Source organism: Scyliorhinus canicula, chromosome 2 (assembly GCF_902713615.1).
Source record: "Scyliorhinus canicula chromosome 2, sScyCan1.1, whole genome shotgun sequence".
Lineage (NCBI taxonomy): Eukaryota > Metazoa > Chordata > Chondrichthyes > Carcharhiniformes > Scyliorhinidae > Scyliorhinus > Scyliorhinus canicula.
Window position 1 is genome coordinate 105,612,714 of NC_052147.1, and position 20,085 is coordinate 105,632,798.

Genomic DNA, 20,085 nt, shown 5'->3' on the forward strand with positions numbered 1-20,085 from the left:
AATGCCTATTTCCACACTGCTTACACAAAATGGCAATCTCTTAAAATGGCCACCGCTGTTGAGACCACGATTTGATTTTGGAAACGTTATAACATCAATGGCTGGCTTCATTCCCGTTTATCGCGTTGATTTGCTGCGCAGCTAACTCGCTGGCCTGGCAAATTTTTATTGCATCTTCGAGCTGGAGCGCATTCTCCCTCAAAAGACGTTCATGTACATTATTGTTTTCTAATGTCAAATATGATTTAATCCCTGGTCATTGATGATTTTAATGTGGCAAAGTTATAAGTCTGAGTCTTTCATTTTAGATCAGGAAGAAAACTGTCCATCTTATTGAAACTTACAGGATACTGCGAGGCCTGGATAGAGTGGACGTGGAGAAGATGTTTCCACTTGTCAGAAAAACTAGAAGCAAAGGACACAATCTCAGGCTAAAGGGATGATCCTTTAAAACAGAGATGAGGAGGAATTTCTTCAGCCAGAGGATGGTGAATCTGTGGAACTCTTTGCCGCAGAAGGCTGTGGAGGCCAAATCATTGATGTCATGAAAAATCATGAAGACAGAGATACATAGGTTTTGATTAATAAGGGGATCAGGGGTTATGGGGAAAAGGCAGGAGAATGGGGATGAGAAAAACATCAGCCATGATTGAATGGCAGAGCAGACTCGATAGGCCGAGTGGCCTAATTCTGCTCCTATGTCTTATGGACTCGCCGGTCTGCTGCGTGTCCGTTCTGAAAATATACCATGCACAAGTTTTGTTCTTCTTCGGGTTACAATGCTCATCAAACTTTTTAAACAATGGCATCAAAGTTCTCACTATCTGCTTCTCACTCAAATACAAAAGTGTTAAAGATTTTGATTGCATGTGGACCTGCTACAGTGAGCAGCAATGCTATGTTTTGCTCATCAGACTGTGCCTATAAACCTAGAACTGCTATGTACAAGGTAAACTGTTGCTTAAAAGAGCGGCAATTTGCCTATGTTACCAGTTGCATGTGGTGTTTTCAAGCTATACATCTTTTTCTTCGCTAACCAGTTGAGCATTGAGATGTGTTTGTTTGATACTCTTCATTGATTAGTAGATTATTTTTAGCAGTATCGTTTCCCAAGTTGTTTACTTCAGATTTTCAATTCGCAGATCATCATTTCTGGTACCATGTTATGTTCTAGTGCATTGCAATGATTAAGTCAGCGTACCAAAGAATGTCGAGTTCGTGACTATTATTAAATTACAATAATGTGGGTAGAAAACAATACAATACTACTAATGAACTGTAAACTGTTAACAACTAGAACACGAGAGCTAATATTGAACAAGACTATCCACGATGACTCCTCACCCAGACTTCCTGAGGTTGTAGTGTCATGTAGCGTATTCTTTTGCCACCTACTGGTGGAGGTCTAACATAGTCACGTACAGAATTGCTTATGCATATCATTACAGGGAGAGACAGAGACAGCAATCGGGTGGGCTGGGACAAAAGAGCGGGCGGATCGGGGGCGAGAGAGCCGGCCGGCCGGGGGGGACAGAGAGCGAGCCGGGGGGGGGGGGGGTGGGACAGGGAGCGAGCCGGGGGGGGGGGGGGGGAGAGACGGACAGGGAGCGAGCCTGGGGGGGGAACAGAGAGCGAGCCGGAGGGGAGACAGAGAGCGAGCCAGGGGGGGGGGGGGGGGAGGGGGAGACAGAGAGCGAGCCGGGGGAGACAGAGAGCGAGCCGGGGGGGATGGAGAGCGAGCCGGGGGGGGGGGGGGGGGGGGGGGGGGGGGGGGTATAGAGAGCGAGCCGGGGGGGACGGAGAGCGAGCCGGGGGGGGACGGAGAGCGAGCCGGGGGGGGACGGAGAGCGAGCCGGGGGGGACGGAGAGCGAGCCGGGGGGGACGGAGAGCGAGCCGGGGGGGACGGAGAGCGAGCCGGGGGGGACGGAGAGCGAGCCGGGGGGGCCGGAGAGCGAGCCGGGGGGGACGGAGAGCGAGCCGGGGGGGACGGAGAGCGAGCCGGGGGGGACGGAGAGCGAGCCGGGGGGGGACGGAGAGCGAGCCGGGGGGGGACGGAGAGTGAGCGGGGGGACGGAGAGTGAGCGGGGGACGGAGAGGGAGCGGGGGACGGAGAGTGAGCGGGGGACGGAGAGTGAGCGGGGGACGGAGAGTGAGCGGGGGACGGAGAGTGAGCGGGGGACGGAGAGGGAGCGGGGGACGGAGAGGGAGCGGGGGACGGAGAGCGAGCCGGGGGGGGACGGAGAGTGAGCGGGGGGGGACGGAGAGCGAGCCGGGGGGGACGGAGAGCGAGCCGGGGGGGACGGAGAGCGAGCCGGGGGGGACGGAGAGCGAGCCGGGGGGGACGGAGAGCGAGCCGGGGGGGACGGAGAGCGAGCCGGGGGGGGACGGAGAGCGAGCCGGGGGGGGACGGAGAGCGAGCCGGGGGGGGGGGGGGGGGGTGGGGGGGGGGGAAAGAGGGGCAGAGAACGAGCCGGGGGGGGGGGGGCATAGAGCGAGCCGGGGGGGGGGAACGGGGAAGAGAGTGAGCCGGGAGGGGGGGGGGGACAGAGAGCGAGCCGGGGGGGGGGGGAGACAGAGAGCGAGCCGGGGGGGGGGGGGGGGGAAACAGAGAGCGAGCCGGGGGGGGGGGGACAGAGAGCGAGCCGGGGGGGACAGAGAGCGAGCTGGGGGGGTCAGAGAGCGAGCCAGAGGGGGGGGGGGGGGGGGGGGGGGGGGGGACAGAGAGCGCGCCGGGAGGGACAGAGAGCGCGCCGGGAGGGACAGAGAGCGAGCCGGGGGGGACAGAGATGGCCTTCTCCCCAGCTCGCGCTCTCTCCCCCCGGTTCGTTCTCTCTCCCCCCCCGGTTCGCTCTCTTGTCCCCTCCCCCCCCGGCTCGCTCTCTGTCTCCTCCCCCCCCCCCCCCCGGCTCGCTGTCTTTGCCCCCCCCCCCCCCCCCCCCCCGGCTCGCTCTCTGTCCCCCCCCCCCCCCTCCGGCTCGCTCTCTGTCCCCCCCCCCCCCCCCCCCCCCCCGGCTCGCTCTCTGTCCCCCCCGGCTCGCTCTCTGTCCCCCCTCCGGCTCGCTCTCTGTCCCCCCCCCCCGGCTCGCTCTCTGTCCCCCCCGACCGGCAGGCCCGCTCTCTCTCCCCCGGTCCGCCCGCTCTTTTGCCCCAGCCCACCCGCTTGCTGTCTCTGTCTCTCCCTGTAATGATATGCATAAGCAATTCTGTACGTGACTATGTTAGACCTCCACCAGCTGTGGATGGAGGCTGTGAAGATAATTGAGGTGTTCAGGGATTATACCAGGGACTGTACAAGGCGCATCCGGGGGAAGAGTGGAGGGCGACATGGGACGGTTCCCGAACGTGGTAGTCCGTATTCGGGGTATTACGGTACCCAGGTTGATGCTGTAAGACCATTGGTGTGGGAGGTACCTGAGACAGCAAGATCATTGGTGAAGCCTGCCTGCTGGTTCCACCCAGTAAGGCAGAGTATAAGAGCCTGTGTCTCTCCAGCTGCTGTAATCTATACCTGCACTGCTGGGGGAAACATCTAGTCCAATAAAGCCTTCAATTGTCGTCCGATCTGGCTTCTGGAGTCATTGATCGAGCATCAATTTATTGGACTAGATTTTAAAGAATGGAGCTCCGAATCAAGCCGGAGTGTCTGCAACTCAACCTCCACGTGGCAAACTCAGCGGCAACCTTCAAACACTGGCTGGCATGCTTCAACGGGTACCTCAGGACGGCCACAACTACACCCTTGGAGGACCAGAAGGTGCAAGTTCTCCACTCGAGGGTGAGCCCAGAGATCGACACCCTCATCGAGGATGCGGACGATTCCGAGGCCGCGATGGCCATGTTGAAAGGACACTATATTCGCCCAGTGAACCAGGTCTATGCCCGACATCTGCCAGCGACGGGGCGACAAATTCCTGGGGAATCGCTGGATGAATTCTACCGTGCACTCCTGGTGTTAGGTAGGAACTGTGACTGCCCGCAGGTTTCAGCCAGCGACCACACAGAACCTTTAATCCAGGATGCATTCGTTGCAGGTGTGCTGTCCTCCCAAATCCACCAACGGTTGCTGGAGAAAGAGACACTAGGCCTCAAGGAGGCACGGGCCCTTGCTAGCTCCCTGGATGTGGCCCCCCGAAACGCCCGCGCGTACGTCCCCAACCATGCGGCAGCCCCTTGGGCAGCGTGGAAACACCCCCGCGGCCGACTCCGATGCATCCCCCCCCAAGCTTGTGCCGCGCGGCTACCAGGAAACCCCGGGGGCCTCGCTGTTATATTTGCGGGCAAGCCAAGCACCTCCGGCAGCGCTACCCGGCCCGCTCCTTCACCTGCAAAAGGTGTGGCAAAAAGGGCCATTTTGTGGCAGTATGCCAGGCCCGGCGGTCACAACTCTTTCCACGAGCCACGTGCAGCCAGCGGGCGCCGCCATCTTCCTTTTCCCGAGCCACGTGCGGGCCCCAGGCACCGCCATCTTATTCCCTAGGGACCACGTGCGACGGATGGGCGCCGCCGTCTTGCACACCCCCAGCCATGTGCGACTGGTGGGCACCACCATCTTAGCTGGAGTCTCAAGACCCCGATTCGGATGACCACACACTGCCCGAGGAAAATCTCCAACTTTTACCACGATTCGCCTTGGTGACCCTGGACCAGTCTCGGTCCCGAACGCTCTCGACCGCGATGACGACCGTGCTCATCAACGGGCGAGAAACATCCTGCCTGATCGACTCCGGGAGCACAGAGAGCTTCATACACCCCAACACGGTAAGGCGCTGTTCTCTTATCCTCCACCCAGTTAACCAAAGGATCTCCCTGGTCTCACTCTGTAAAGATAAAAGGGTTCTGCGTAGCGAACTTCACGGTCCAGGGAAGGGAAGTAAAAAAATTCCGGCTCTATATCCTCCCTCACCTCTGCGCCGCCACGCTCCTATGGTTAGACTTCCAATGTAACCTCCAAAGTTTAACTTTTAAATTCGGCAGCCCTATACCCCCCCTCACTGTCTGCAGCCTCGTGACCCTCAAGGTCGATCCGCCTTCCCTTTTTGCAAACCTCACCCCGGATTGCAAACCCATCGTCACCAGGAGCAGACGGTACAGTGCCCAGGACAGGACCTTCATTAGGTCGGAAGTCCAGCGGTTACTGAAGGAAGGTATTATTCAGGTTAGCAACAGTCCCTGGAGAGCTCAAGTAGAGGTTGTAAAGACCAGGCAGAAGCACAAGATGGTCATCGATTATAGTCACACCATTAACAGGTATACGCAGCTTGACGCATACCCTCTCCCCCGCATATCTGACTTGGTCAATCAGATTGCACAACATAAGGTCTTTTCCACGGTGAATCTCAAGTCCGCCTACCACCAACTCCCCATCTGCGCTGGCGACCGCAAATACACTGCATTCGAAGCAGATGGGCGGCTCTACCACTTCCTAAGGATTCCCTTTGGTCTCACAAACGGAATCGCGGTCTTCCAACGGGAGATGGACCGAATGGTTGACCGGTACGGTTTGCGGGCCACGTTTCCGTACCTCGATTACGTCACCATCTGCGGCCACGACCAGCAGGACCACGACACAAATCTCCAGAAATTCCTCCATTAGCAAAAATCCTTAATCTAACCTACAACAAGGACAAATGTGTGTTCAGCACCGGCCGTCTAGCCATCCTCGGCTACGTAGTGCATGATGGCGTTATAGGCCCAGATCCCGAACGCATGTGCCCCCTCATGGTTTCCCCTCTCCCACTGCTCCAAGGCCCTGAAACGCTGCCTGGGATTTTTTTCCTACTATGCCCAGTGGGTCCCAAACTATGCAGACAAGGCCAGCCCACTGATCCAATCCAGGGTTTTTCCCCTGTTGACAGAGGCCCGGCAGGCATTCAGCTGCATCAAAGCGGTAATTGCAAAGGCCACGATGCACGCAATCGATGAATCCCATTCCTTTCAAGTAGAGAGCGACGCGTCCGACGTAGCTCTGGCGGCCACCCTCAACCAAGCAGGCAGACCCGTGGCCTTCGTCTCACGCACCCTCCACGCTTCAGAAATCCGCCATTCCTCCGTTGAAAAGGAGGCCCAGGCCATAGTAGAAGCTGTGTGGCACTGGAGGCATTACCTGGCCGGCAGGAGATTCACTCTCCTCACTGACAAACGGTCGGTTGCTTTCATGTTCGATAATGCACAGCGGGGCAACATAAAGAACGATAAGATCTTACGCTGGAGGTTTGAGCTCTCCACCTATAACTACGAGATCTAGTATTGTCCCGGGAAGCTAAATGAGCCTCCTGATGCCCTATCCAGCGGCACATGTGCCAACGCACAGTGGAACGACTCCGCACCCTCCACGAGGATCTCTGCCACCCGGGGCTCACTCGATTCTTCCATTTCATTAAGACCCGCAACCTGCCCTACTCCATCGGAGGAGGTCAGGACCACCACCAGATACGGCCAAATCTGCGCGGAGTGCAAGCTGCACTTCTACAGGCCAGAGAAAGTGCACCTGATAAAGGCTTCACGTCCCTTTGAACGCCTCAGTAGGGACTTCAAAGGGCCCGCTCATCCACCGACCGCAACACGTATTTGCTGAACGTGATTGACAAGTACTCCCGGTTCCCATTCGCCATCCCCTGCCCCGACATGACCACAGCCACCATCATAAAAACCCTCCACAGTATCTTTACACTGTTCGGTTTCCCCGCCTACATACACAGCGATAGGGAGTCATCCTTCATGAGCGATGAACTACGTCAATTAATGCTCAGCAAGGGCATTGCCTCGAGCAGGACGACCAGTTACAACCCCCAGGGAAACGGACAGGTAGAGAGGGAGAACGGAATGGTCTGGAAGACCGTCCTACTGGCCCTACGGTCCAGGAATCTCCCAGTCGCCCACTGGCAGGAAGTCCTTCCTGATGCTCTCCACTCCATCTGATCACTGCTGTGTACCACGACAAACGAAACACCTCATGAACGTCTCCTTGTCTTCCCTAGGAAGTCCTCCTCCAGGACCTCGCTCCCAACCTGGCTGGCAGCTCCTGGACCCATCCTGCTCCGCAAACACGTGCGGGCCCACAAGTCGGACCCATTGGTCGAGAGGGTCCACCTCTTTCGCGCTAACCCTTAGTACGCCTACCCCGACGGCCGACAGGATATGGTCTCCCTACGGGGCCTGCCGCCCGCTGGATCCCTACCCCCCCCCCCCCCCCCCACACCTACCCCACCCTCCCTCCCACCAGCGCACCCCACAGCCGCCTCCTTCCCAGGTGGATCGGTCCTCCCACTGGTCCCATCTAGGGGTGATGAAGCTACCGAAGAAGCCAAAGCCACGCTCCCGGATCCACGGATGCCCGAGCCGGCGCCTGCATCACCGCCGAAACTGCGACGATCGCAGAGGATGACCAGGGCCCCCAATCGATTAATTGCTTCAATAAATACTGTAAATAGTTGCGCCATGTAATGAGGCAAAACACTGTACTAATGCATACCAGGTACCACCGTAACCTCAACCTCTAAAACTGTATAACGCGAGACCATCACCCCCGCCGGACTCTTTTTTTAACATGGGGTGAATGTGGTAGTCGGTATTGGGGGTATTACGGTACCCAGGTTGATGCTGTAAAACCATTGGTGTGGGAGGTACCTGAGACAGCAAGATCATTGGTGAAGCCAGCCTGCTGGTTCCGCCCAGTAAGGCGGAGTATAAGAGCCTGAGTCTCCCCAGCGGCTGCATTCTGTACCTGGGGGAAACATCTAGTCCAATAAAACCTTCAATTGTTGTCTGATCTCGCTTCTGGAGTCATTGATCGAGCATCACTGAACAAGCTGATGTTTTCCAGGTGGAGGAAGCAAAGAGGCAGGTGTTGGGGAGCCCCTGGGGTTGAGGGAGGTGCTGAACAGTATCAGGGGTACGAAGACGGGGAAGGCCCCAGGGCCGGATGGGTACCTGGCAGAATTTTATAAGGAGTTCACGACAGATTTGTCACTGTATCTGCTTTGAACATTTAATGAAGCGCTGGAGAAGGGGGAGTTGCTAGAGACGATGATGCAGGCAGTGATTACATCAATCCCGAAAAAGGCGAAGGACCAGGTGGAATGTGGGTCATAGAGGCCCATATCATTGTGGAACACAGATGTGAAAGTATTGGCGAGTTGTTGGCGGGAAGGATGGAGGATTGTGTCCCTGGGGTGGTTGCAGAGGATCAAACAGGCTTTGTGAAAAGCAGGCAGCTCGCGGGTAATATAAGAAAGTTGTTGAACGTCATTAGGAATCCACCGGAAGCTCTGGTACCAGAAGTTGTGGTGTCCATGGAGGTGGAGAAGGCATTTGATCGGGTGGAGTGGCGGTACGTGTTCGAGGTTCTGGGAAGGTTTGGGTTTGGGCCGAGATTTGTAGAGTGGGTTAGGATGGAGGAGGAATCATGCAAGAGGTCCAGCTTAAGGGCTATGGTGACGGCAGAGTTGCCAATGGCACCGCGTCCAGTGGTGCAGTCCATGGTGCAGATTTAAAATCAGTTGAGGAGGCATTTTCGGGTGGATGGAATGTCGGTATTAATACCGCTGTGCGAGAATCATGGGTTTGAGCCAGGGGTGTGGATAGTATATAGAGGAGGTGGAGGGAAGTGAGGCTGGTCAAGGTGAGGGATGTGTATTTGGAGGAAGGGTTCGACAGTCTGGAGGAGTTAAGGGAGAGGGTAGAACTACTGAGGGGAATGAGTTCAGGTATCTGCAGGTTAGGGATTTTGCACGAAAGGTCTGGAAGGAGTTCCCTAGGTTGCCGGGATACACCCCGCTGGAGCGACTGCTGCTTCCGGATATGGAAGAAGAGGGAAGAATTGGGGATGTATACAAATGACTGGGGGAGCAGGGAGGCGAGGGGTGGTGAAGATAAAGGAAAAATGGGAAGGGAAGTTGGGAGGGAAGATCAATTGGGGAGTATGGAGTGAGGCACTGCGAAGGATAAACAGGACCTCCTCTTGCGCAAGGGTGAGCCTGATACAGTTTAAGGTGGTATACAGGGTACATGTGACTTGGGCAAGAATGAGTAGGTTCTTTCACGGGGCAGATGAGTGTCGGAGGTGCGGGTGGGGTTAGCGAATCACACACTCATGTTCTGGGGTTGTGAAAAATTGGAGAAATATTTGGGCGGAAATGTTCGTGGTTCTAGCAAGGTTAGTGGAGGAGGATGTGGCAATATTTGGGGTTTCAGAGAAGCCGGAGCTCATGGAGAGGAGGAAGGCCGATATCGTGGCCTTTGCCTCTCTGATTGCCCGGTGGAAAATTTTACAGGAGTGGCGGTCGGCATCGCCACTGGGGGTAGCGGCTTGGTTGGGGTCGAGTGACCTGTACGACTTCCTGCAGTTGGAAAAAATAAAGCATAAGTTAAGAGGTTCTGCAGAGGAGTTTGAGACAAGGTGGGGTATTTTTGTGGCCGTGATTGAGGAGCTGTTTGTCACCCTGGGGGGGGGGGGAATGGAGCAGGGACAGGATTCTTCCCTCAACCACCCCCACAACATTACTCATTCAGGTGCCACAATAATTGGCTGCCTTTTTAACCTGCATACCAACAGTAGTAATTAACTGTTTGGAAAGCACTCTGGAATCTCCAGAGCATGTCTCAAGGTGCTGTGCAAAATTAAAATTCTTTCTTAGAACCCCACTAAATCAGTTGCGAGGAAACCTTCATGAGAAACGTGGTTGTAATATTTAGTTTAACCTCTATACATTAAACTGGAGCCGGGGAAGTGAAGTCACCGAAACCACAATACAAACATTTTATATACTTGATACACATATGCAAAGGGAAGGTTACATTTTTAACAGAGATAATTATATGGTGGAAACAGTTCACTCCGTTTAAATGTTGAAACATGAAATATTGCTCTTTGTAGAGAAAACTCCCTGTGCCTATGAGGCTCACTGAGTTAACACACGGATTTGGGGGGTGGCTGAAGAGTGAGACGTGTGGACGATGGCCGGTGAACCATGCGCACATGTTCTGGGATTGTGAGAAGCTGGAGAGATACTGGGAGGCTATCTAAGAAAGTGGGGATGGAAGTCAGGCTGGACCCAATGGTAGCAATTTTGGGGGTATCGGAAGTGTCAGGACTTTTGGAGGGGAAGGGGGCTGATGTTGTCGTCTTCGCCTCTCTGATTGCGAAAGATCCAGTTAAATTGGAGGTCGGAAACGCTGCCGGGGGTGGCGGCCTAGCTGGGGGACTTGTACAACTTTCTCCGGTTGGAGTTGAGGGGGTCAGCGGAGAGCTTTGAGATGCAGTGGGGGTTGCTCATGATTCCGTTTGAGGAATTGTTCGTCGTCGGGGGAAGAGATAAGGGGGGGGGGGGGGAAATTATACAAACTGTGGACTATGGTGTTGTGGACTGTGTATTTTATTTGTTGCTGTTTTACACATGTTTGGAATAAAGTACATTTTATTTTTAAAAAGCACACTGATTTGGTCCTGTGCTGCTTGATTTCAGAATCAGACCAGACTGAGGACATCAAAATCTATCTGTTGGCTCCAAACCTTGAGCAAATGGACTGTCTCAACTGGGACCTCTGTAAGAACAAACTCTTAGTACTGAATCAATCCTAGATGAGCAATAATCGTACATCTGGCTCAGGTAGGCTAGCTGATAACTGGTCTGGGGATAGAAGCATTCAAACTCTTGCTCTTCTGAGTTGAGGCATTTACGACATGTTGAAGCAGAGAAATGGAAGCATTATTCTGCAATCAACTGTGCTTTACTGAATTCAAGTGTGCTTCATGCTGGCACAGGATGAGAAAAGTGGGGAAATAAAACAGCAGACAAGTTTCACTGAAAAGAAACTCACTAATTTTCTTATGAATAGTGGTTTCTTGCTGCAATGAACATGAATTGGTTCCATCAGTCAGAATGCCTGAAAGGAACTGGCTGTATGCATTGTCCTCCATACTTCTGGCAAAAATGCTCGTGCTTCCTGCCCCTTGAGCATTGAATGCAACAAACTAGATGGGAACATTCTACAAAGACTGACATCACCTTGCACAGACTTTCACAGAAGGGCTAAGGTCAGCACTGAAACTTGTACTGTTGTCTGAAACGTATTTTACAAGCTCCTAGGAAATGCTGGAAGCATTCATCAGATGCTGTGTTTGTGCAAGAGACTGGAGATTGTGACACAGGAAGCCTTTGCCGCAAACCTCAAGTCACCAGGTGACGTCAGATTGGAATAATAAGGGGCTTTGTAAAACCTAGCTCAAAAAGCAAAACTTCTAAGCTAGTACATGTCCATTTAAATGGAAGGACCAGGTCTAATAACTAATTCCTTGCACCATTTATGTTTTTGTCTTTCCTTTTTCAAGAGGAAACCTGTAGTCTCAGGTTAATGGTGTTCTAACAGGACTTGCAGCTCTAAAAATGATGCAATGTGTTGTAGTGCTCAATAATTAAGTTAATGACTCTTCCAAATTAAAAGTAATTTGAAATTGGCAGCAAGCCATAATATTTTGAATGCGGAAAAGATTATTAACAAAGGAGTGTGACGTTTACCATGTCTGAGAAGTTTTAATCAGGTCCGGCATCCGCACACAGTATCATCATTTAGAGTTTGCATACCTTCCCATCTTTACCCATGTCTGGGGGAGGACTATCGAGATTAATTAGCTTCTTCAAGTCTTCTTCAATTGTGGACTTTGATGACCTCTTAGGAGACCTCAAGTCTCGAACTGAACCTCGCAGCTTCGTCTGTGTGATTTCGCAAACATCGCTGTGGTGACGCCTAGTAAAGAGAATAAAAGATCAACTGCAACCCTTTGTTACACTATTGAAAATGAAGGGCTAAATGTATAAAATATGTTTCATGCATGCACACATACACAAAAATAAAATCCCTGTGATGCATTTGGTTATTGCTCCTTGGGGCAAATTTTTCTGAGCTCCTTTAGACACCAAAGAGGATGGTCAATTTGGGGTCTAGAGCAGCAATGGAAGTTTAGCACAAAATACCATCTTGGATAGAGAAGTTGAGCACGCATTTTTAATAACTAGCCCAGAGGATTGTCATGCTTGTTGCCACATAAATTGTTTTCTAGCAAAGAGACTGCACGGCAGTTTAGTCGACAGCATGTGTCTAACTCTTTCACTTAATAACGAGCAGCTGAATAGGAGTAATCAAGCTGTTCCTGAGAATGAAGGTACATCACGTTTCTAACATTCATGTGCAAATGGAGAAACATTTTGGGACACTTCTGTCAAGACTTCCCCAACATATTGCGGAAGATTCTCTGAGGATTTCACGCTATTCCACCTTATTAGACACTTTATAGCAGTCACCAAGAGAAATGTGGGTGCTTTGTCTTGGGCATCTTGTTAGGGGACCTCCTTGGTCTGAAAGAGGAGGACTGAATCCAGGCAGAGCAACAGCAGGTGCTGCAAGAGTGAAGGTGAGATGGTATCGCTCCCGCCTTCCTCTGCATCCCCACCACTGAATCAGAAAACCAGTGTTCCCTTTCCTTTGGTCTGAGCCACCAGGAAACCTGCCATTGCGTGTCACTCAGCACCTTCAGTGGAAGTGGGTATGTGCAGCTCATACCTACTGCTTCACAAAAATTATTCCTAATCATCACTCGAGTGTCTAAACTGAAGGTATGCATTTTAATATAACCAGGCAAGTTCACATTCACATTATGGATTAGAACTGAGTCAAAGTCCATGTACAAATGTCAACCCTCCCACATTGTCCAGGATTCTCCTGGAGTTGAGGATTGACTCCCAAGCACTGCTATGTGTCACTTGGGAGGAGACAGGGAAGTAAAAAGTTGATGATGTATAACAGTGCACCAATGAGGGGAGGCAAAGCTTTGATGTGTGGGTGTGAGGCCAATCCTTTTCAGGTTTGATTCAGTACACCTGGATGGAGCAAGGATCGCAGATGGTGGAGGGATCAAGAACCAGAGGACTAACAATGAAAAACTATTTGCGCAGCTAGTGGTTTGGATCTGGAACGCACTGCCTTAGAGGGTGGAGGAGGCAGGTTCAATCGTGGCTTTCAAAAGGGATTGAATAATTACCTAAAGAAAAAAGATTTGCAGAGCCACAGGGAAAAGGTAGGGAAGCGGGACTAGCCAAGGTGCTCTAAACAGATTTGGCATGGTCACAATTTGGCCTTCTTCTCGGTTATAATTATTTTATTATTCTATATCCAGTAAAATTAGAACTTAATGTAGCCATGCAGAGCAGCCAATAATGTGGTGATGGATAAGAAAGAGTTGGATTATTAGTGACTGTGAAAGAAATGTGAAACTATCATAAAAATAGTTAATGGTGCAGGCACTGAGGCCTTGTATGAAGGACAAAATCATGGCCAGTGTACACTGGGGGCAAGACCTGACTAGTTATTGAGGGGGGGGGGGGGGGGTCGCAGTTGAGCACCATAAACAGTATTATGTTCCCAACCAGCAGCTATATGCATTTAGGCTATTCAATTTGCTTCTTCAGCTTCTATTCCCGAAGCTGTAGCCAAACTGTCAGGGGATTTCGTGTCAATGTAGCATTTGAAAACAAGTGTCAGGACTTTGGTTAGTCACGAGAAATGCTTTGTCTCCTGTCATTTTATTATTGAAATTGTGGGAAACAAAAAGTGGAAATTAGAGAACCTATTTTCAGGGCTGGTCACGAGGTGGAGGTGGGGGAGAGGGGGAGGAAGTAGCTGTAGGAGGGAAAGTGTTGGGGCGCTGGATTAGAGTGCCTGATTCTCAGAACTGGTCTCGGGGAGGGTGGTGAGCAGGTGGGTTCACAGCACCTAACACCCAGGGCCAGGGGCATGAAGTAGTGGGCACAAATTTAAAAGGCCAAGCTTCCAGAACTGCTTTGGCAGGAAGCTTGGACAGGGGTAGCGCAGTGGAATTAAATAACCTAACGTTTGGGACTGGTTTATCAGTGAACCTAACTCTTGGGGTTGGGGACTGAGAAACTGGACAGCCCAGGTCTGAGCCAGAGGGTGGGGGATGGAGGTAGGGCAAGTAGGAGGAAGAGACATCACAGAATCATTCATCTGGCACTTGGGAAAGTTTGCAATATCCTATCAGTGTGTAGTAACATTTTTTTAAAATAATCAGTTCATAGGTATTTAAGGTATGCAATTACAGAGGAAACAACCTTTATACAGTAAAGCAGCAGGTTAGTGTCACATGATCAAATATCAGATGACCAACCCTCCAGGAATATATCTAGACAGTTGTGGCATTCATGGTTTAGTGAACTCTCAAACTTTCACAGCACTCTGGCGACGCTGATGAGCCAGACTGGGTTATAGTGAGAGCTGGAATTCTTCCATTCAACACCAGATGCAAGGTAATGCCTGAATTGATGGTATGGATAAGGACTGGGAAATGTAACAATGCTCTATGCTGGTAAACTACATGGTTACAGTTGCAAAAGATAATTAGAGAAAATGGAGTCAAGTAACAGGGGTGCACCCTCATGGAGAGCTTCTAACAAAAGCTAACTATATTTATATAGTGCTTTAAACATGATGAGATATCCAAAGCGATTCACAGATGTGCTATGAAGCAAACTGGCACCAAGCCACATAAGGAGATATTAGGACAGATGATTTTGGTCAAAGAGGTGGTTTTATAACGCATCCTGAAGGAGGAAAGTGACATGGAGAGAAAAAGATGTTTACGAAGGATTTTAAGGGCTTGGGGCACAAGGCAGCTGAAGGCACAGTCACTCACCAATGGGGAAGCAATTAAAATCGAGGATGCTCAAGAGAGAACAGTTAGAGGAGCGCAGGTATCCAAATATTTTGGAGGATTGTGGGGCTGAAAGATTACAAACCTAGGGAGGGGCAAGACAATAGTGGGATTTTAAAACAAGGATGAGAATTTTAACGTTAAGGTGTTGCTTAACCAGGAAGTCATGTAGGTCAGCAAGCACAGGATGACATCGGACACCGGTACAGAAACAGACCCTTCAGCCTAGCCTGTCTATGCTAGTGTTTATCTTCCACTTGAGCTTCCACCCGTCTTTGCTCATTTAAATCTACCATCGTAACTCTCTATTCCCTTCTCCCTCAAATGCTTGGCTAACTTGTTCTTAAACGCATCTTATACTATTCGCTTGAACAATTCACTGTGGTAGTAAGTTCCACATTCCGACCACTGAGTGAAGACATTTCTTTTGACTGCCCTATTGGATTTCTTGGCAAATGGCATGGAGTGCTAGCCAATACCTATACTCTTCCCCACAGTAGGAAACATTTTCTCCATAAGCACTCTTTTTTTATTATTAAGGAGCAATTTAGCATGGCCAATCCACCTACTCTGTACATCTTTGGGCTGTGGGAGGGTGGGAGGGTGGGGGGGGGGGGGGGGGGGGGAAGAATGTGCAAACCCCAACACGGACAGTGACCCAGGCCAGGATTGAACCCGGGTCCTCGGTGCCACCCATCCCTCCTTTTCCACACTAATCAAATTATTTCATAATGTAATTGTTTCCGCGCCCCCCCCCCCCCCCCCCCCCCCCCCCCCAAGAGAGAAGACAGCCAGCTTGTCAATCCTTTCCTGATCTGTATGCCCTCATAGTTCTGGTATCATCATTGTACATCACTGCATCCTCTCCATTGCTACTATATCCTTTTTATAATATGGCAACCCGATGTTGCATGAAGTACTCCAAGTGTGGCCTAACTAAGACTCAATACAGGTTCAGCTTAACGTCCCCGGGTTTCGATTCTATCCCTCTGGAAATAAAGCTTGGTGCTGGTTTGCTTTGTTGTAGCCTTGCTAATTTGTGGTGCAACTTTATGGTGATCAATGTTTTTGGCCTCAGGGATAACTTTATTCCTTTACGCCAAGTTGTTCCTTCACACCTTCCAAGCAATTAGTAACCTCCCTACCTACAAAAATGTAATACCCCGTATTTACCCATGCTGAACTCCTTTGCCCATTTTGCAAGTTTATTGAAGTCCTCCTATAAATTGTTGCAGTTTTCCACCAGTATATCTATCTGCCCCAATTTGGCATCATATACAAATTAGTAATTGTGTTTTTGATTCCAAATTAAGTTGCTAATGTAAAATGTGATTAGCACTGGTTCCGGCACTGATCTGTGGATCACCACATTACACCTTCTGCCACTCTTCAATGTCTCTGCCTCATCTTGAAGATAACTAGCAATCCATTCTGCCAATTGTCCCCTCACTCCACATTCTCTGACCTTATTCAGTACCTATTATAGGGTGTCTTATAAAAGGCCTTTAAAAATCTAGATAAACCATGTCAATTGCCTTTTAATCCACTCTCTCCGTTACTTAAAAAAAAAATCAGCAAGGTTTGCCATTTTGAATTATACGTTGACTATTCGTTATTATATTTCTCATGCTAGATGTGCAAGGATTCCATTATTTTTCCTACATTGAAGTTAAGCTGACTACTCTGTAATTCCCTGGACATGTCCTGTCCCCATTCTTAAATATAGCAATTGCATAGACTATCCACCAGTCTATTGGCACTACATCTTTTTCTAACTAATTATTAAATATATGTGGTTATCTCTTCCCCAGATTCCTTTAAAGTATAGAATGCAATCCAGCTGGACCATGGGTTTTAACCTCTGAATTTGTTTATTCAATACATCCCTTTTCTAAAAAATTTGCATACGCACATATCACTCATCTCATCAATCAATGTTTATGTTGGTCTATTCGGTCTCCCTATTAAAAAATGTATTAATGGGTACGATTTAACCACCGTGTTGGCCTGGTCGGTTATATAGCAGGAAAGGCCAAAATCGAGATTCGCGACGGGGGCAAGCCAGTTTGCAATCTCACCGGCCCGCTCCCGATGGAGAGTTCTAGATAACGCCCATATTTGGCGAGCATATCGGTAACCCTCATTCGCATTCATTTCTATCTCTTTAGCAAGATTGAAGTCAAATATCAAGGCTTCCCAGGAATTAACTGGCTCTCCAATGAGAAATCATGCCGGTGTCATTTGGTACTCCTTTTTAAAACCGTGAAGCTGGCGCAATGGCTGCCGAGGGAATCTCAGAGGTGAGAAGACATTTCCATTCCCCGGCATGCAGCTCAAGGGCACTGGAGCTGCTGTCCCAGTGCTTCTGGGCGGGATAGGGGATAGTTGAAGTGTTCCAGGTTGGGGGGCCACCTCTGGGCCGGGGGAGGGAGTTTTCTTCCATGAGGCCTTCAAGCCATCTTTAAATATTGTGGTAACCCACAACATGGGCAGCTACAGCTGCAGCCTGTCTGTCCTCTCAAAAACCTCAAGGACAGAGCCCTTCTCTTGGTTTTTCCTGATGGTCACTTTAACTCCCTTTGACTGACAGCAGCCTCTAGCTTCACAGCTGAAGGGTATTTTTAGTTGTGAGAGCACGTCACAGCTGCAGGCTGTGTTTGCTGCTTGCTCCTGCTGGTGGCTGCAGGTGCCTGGTGGCTGCTGTTGCTGTTTTCTTCCTTTTCTGCAGCTGGAATGAAGAACAATTTTTAATAAGATACATGGTTCCTGGAACACCGGGCTCAGGGGCATGTACGAGTCCAGAAGGCAATCCGGTTTGAAGCAAGACAACGCTGCAGGACCTGGTGCACGATATTGTTCCAGATGGGCCACCTGCTAACGCTGTTGAAGAAATGCTTTCGCAGATTGCTTATGTTTTTGTTGCTGGTGTGGTAAATGCTGCATGTAACGGACACAGCACCATGGGTTAAACACGCTGGAAGTCAAGGATGTTCAACTGCACTTTGAGCACCTGTGGAATTATGTGGATGCCAGGGTTTGGTTCCGGTGAGATTGGGCTGTGTGAGAGAACCTGCACAGCTGCGGCTCCTGGACAGAGAATGGCACTGATATATGCAACAAGTCACACATTGAGTAGATGGAGACTGCTTTGTGCAGGGGAAATTAGCTTAGCAGCCCTGGTCACGGCGCCTCTGCCGCTTCCGTCGGCAGGGTACTTCACCAGCCCGAAGAGGCGGCTCTTCGGATCTGGGGCCAGTGGAGGAGACGTGTAGGGGAGGTAAGAGCATCAGTGTGGACTCCAATCTGCGTCAACCACCGATTTGCCCCGGGGAAATGGACGGGTGGTATCTACTGTGGAGGAGGGGGGGATTGTGAGGATGGCGGATCTGTTCCTGGAATGGAGCTTTCCGAGCATGAGGGCGCTGGAGGAGAAGTTTGGGCTGGCTAGAGGGAACGACTTTAGATACTTACAGGTGTGGGGTTTTGTATGCAGAACTGGTGCCGTCCTTCCCACGTCTCCCGCCGAAGGGGAGGCAGGACAGGGTAGTTTCTAGGGGAGAGGTGGGAGAGGGTAGAGTCTCAGACGTCTACAAGGAGCTGAGGATACGCAGACTGAGGGCCTGAAGCTTAAGTGGGAAGAGGAGTTCGGGGTCGGGGGCGAGATGGAGAATGGTATTTTGGCAGAAGCGCTGAGCAGAGTAAACATGACCACAGCATGCGCCAGGCTCAGCCAGTTTAAGGTCATGCACCGGGCATGACGGTGGCCCGGATGAGCAAATTCTTCGGGCTGGAGGACAAGTGTACTAGATGCGCTGGAGGGCCGGCTAACCATCTACACATGTTCTGGTCGTGCCCTAAACTCAGGGGGTATTGGCAGGGATTCGCAGATGTCATGTCCTGGGTATTGAAAACTGAGGTGGTAATGAGCCCCGAGGTGGCAATCTTTGGGGTTTCGGAGGACCCGGGAGTCCAGGAAGAGAGAGAGAGAGAGAGGCCGACATTCTGGCCTTTGCTTCCCTGGTAGCCTGGCGACGAATACTGTTAGCACGGACGGACTCAAAGCCCCCAAGGGCTGAGGTATGGCTATCGGACATGGCAAGCTTTCTTGGCCGAGAGAAAGTAAAGTTCGTCTTGAGAGGTTCGTTATTAGGAGGCGCCTGAAGGTGGCAGCCATTTATTGATTTCTTCGCAGAGGTGTAAGCATCAGCCGGGGGGGGGGGGGGGGAGAGAGAGACACCTAGGGTAGAGTAGACGGATATAGAGGCAGGTCCTTGCATGAACAGAGCTGCGGTTTGCACTATGTTAAATTTGTACCTTGACTTCTATTTTTAGTACTGTATAATGTCACTTTTTCTATATGCCTAAAATACCTCAATAAAATTGTTTGCGAAAAAAAAACAAGTCACACATTGATGGACAGATCATTTCGATGACAAAGTTCTGGATATGATAACACATTATCAGGCTGTTTCTGTTGAGGAACCTGCGAGGGTGGTACTGTGTTTTTTGTTGTGAAAATGAGCTGATATAGCTTTGTATTGGTACCAACACGGAACGGTGATATTTCCTTGTTGTAATGGTCAGTGTAATATGTAGAATGTTATCTAGTTGATTTTCAAATCTTTGTTACTGTTGAACATTTAATAAACAAAATATTCTGGTTGTGTTTGCTGCTTATAGCTGCAAATGCCTGGAGGCTGCTGCTGCTTTTCTGTAGCCTGAAAGGAGGACAATGTTTCTAAGATATCTGGAACACCGGGCTCAGGAGGCTTACAAGTCTGGAAGGCAATCAGGTTTGAAGCACGGAGATGCTGCGGGACCTGGTGCGCGACATTGATCCAAACGAGCAACCCGATGACAATGTTGAGGAAATGCTTTTACAGATTGCGGATGCTTTGTTTCAAGGATGCTCAACTGCATCTTGAGCGCCAGTGGAATATGTGGCTGCCAGGATTCGGTTCCGATGAGATTGGGCGGTGTGGGCGGGCTTGCACAGATAATTTCTAAGACAAAGTTCTAGACATGATGGAACATTCTCTAGTTCGTCCTCTGTTTCTGTTGAGGAACCTGCGAGGATGATACCTGTGCTTTTTTTGGTGAAAATGAGCTGATATAGCTTTGTATTGGTGCCAATATGGAATGGTGACATTTCCTTGGTGATTAATGGTTGGTATGATATGTAGAAAGATATGTAGTTGATTTTCAAATCTTTGTTAATGTTGACTGTTTTTGCCAATAAAATATTACTCAAGTGGCTTCTCTGATGATGACTATTGCATTGCATTTCAATCACACTTTGAGGAAAGAACAGTTGGCCTTCCTCGAGAAGCGTCAGCACCATAGAAGCAGCAGCCAAAAATAA

At 50.4% G+C, this 20,085-nt stretch overlaps 1 protein-coding gene across 7 annotated transcripts in view; it reads right to left on the bottom strand.

Moving 5' to 3' along the window:
- Nucleotides 1-20,085, bottom strand: part of sipa1l1 (signal-induced proliferation-associated 1 like 1) — a 483,945-nt gene that overhangs the window by 38,481 nt on the left and 425,379 nt on the right. For all 7 annotated transcript variants that reach the window (XM_038784402.1, XM_038784345.1, XM_038784365.1 and 4 more), the window contains one exon: nucleotides 11,584-11,746. In XM_038784402.1, coding sequence (XP_038640330.1) covers nucleotides 11,584-11,746 — 163 coding nt within the window. The remainder of the gene's footprint in view (nucleotides 1-11,583; nucleotides 11,747-20,085) is intronic.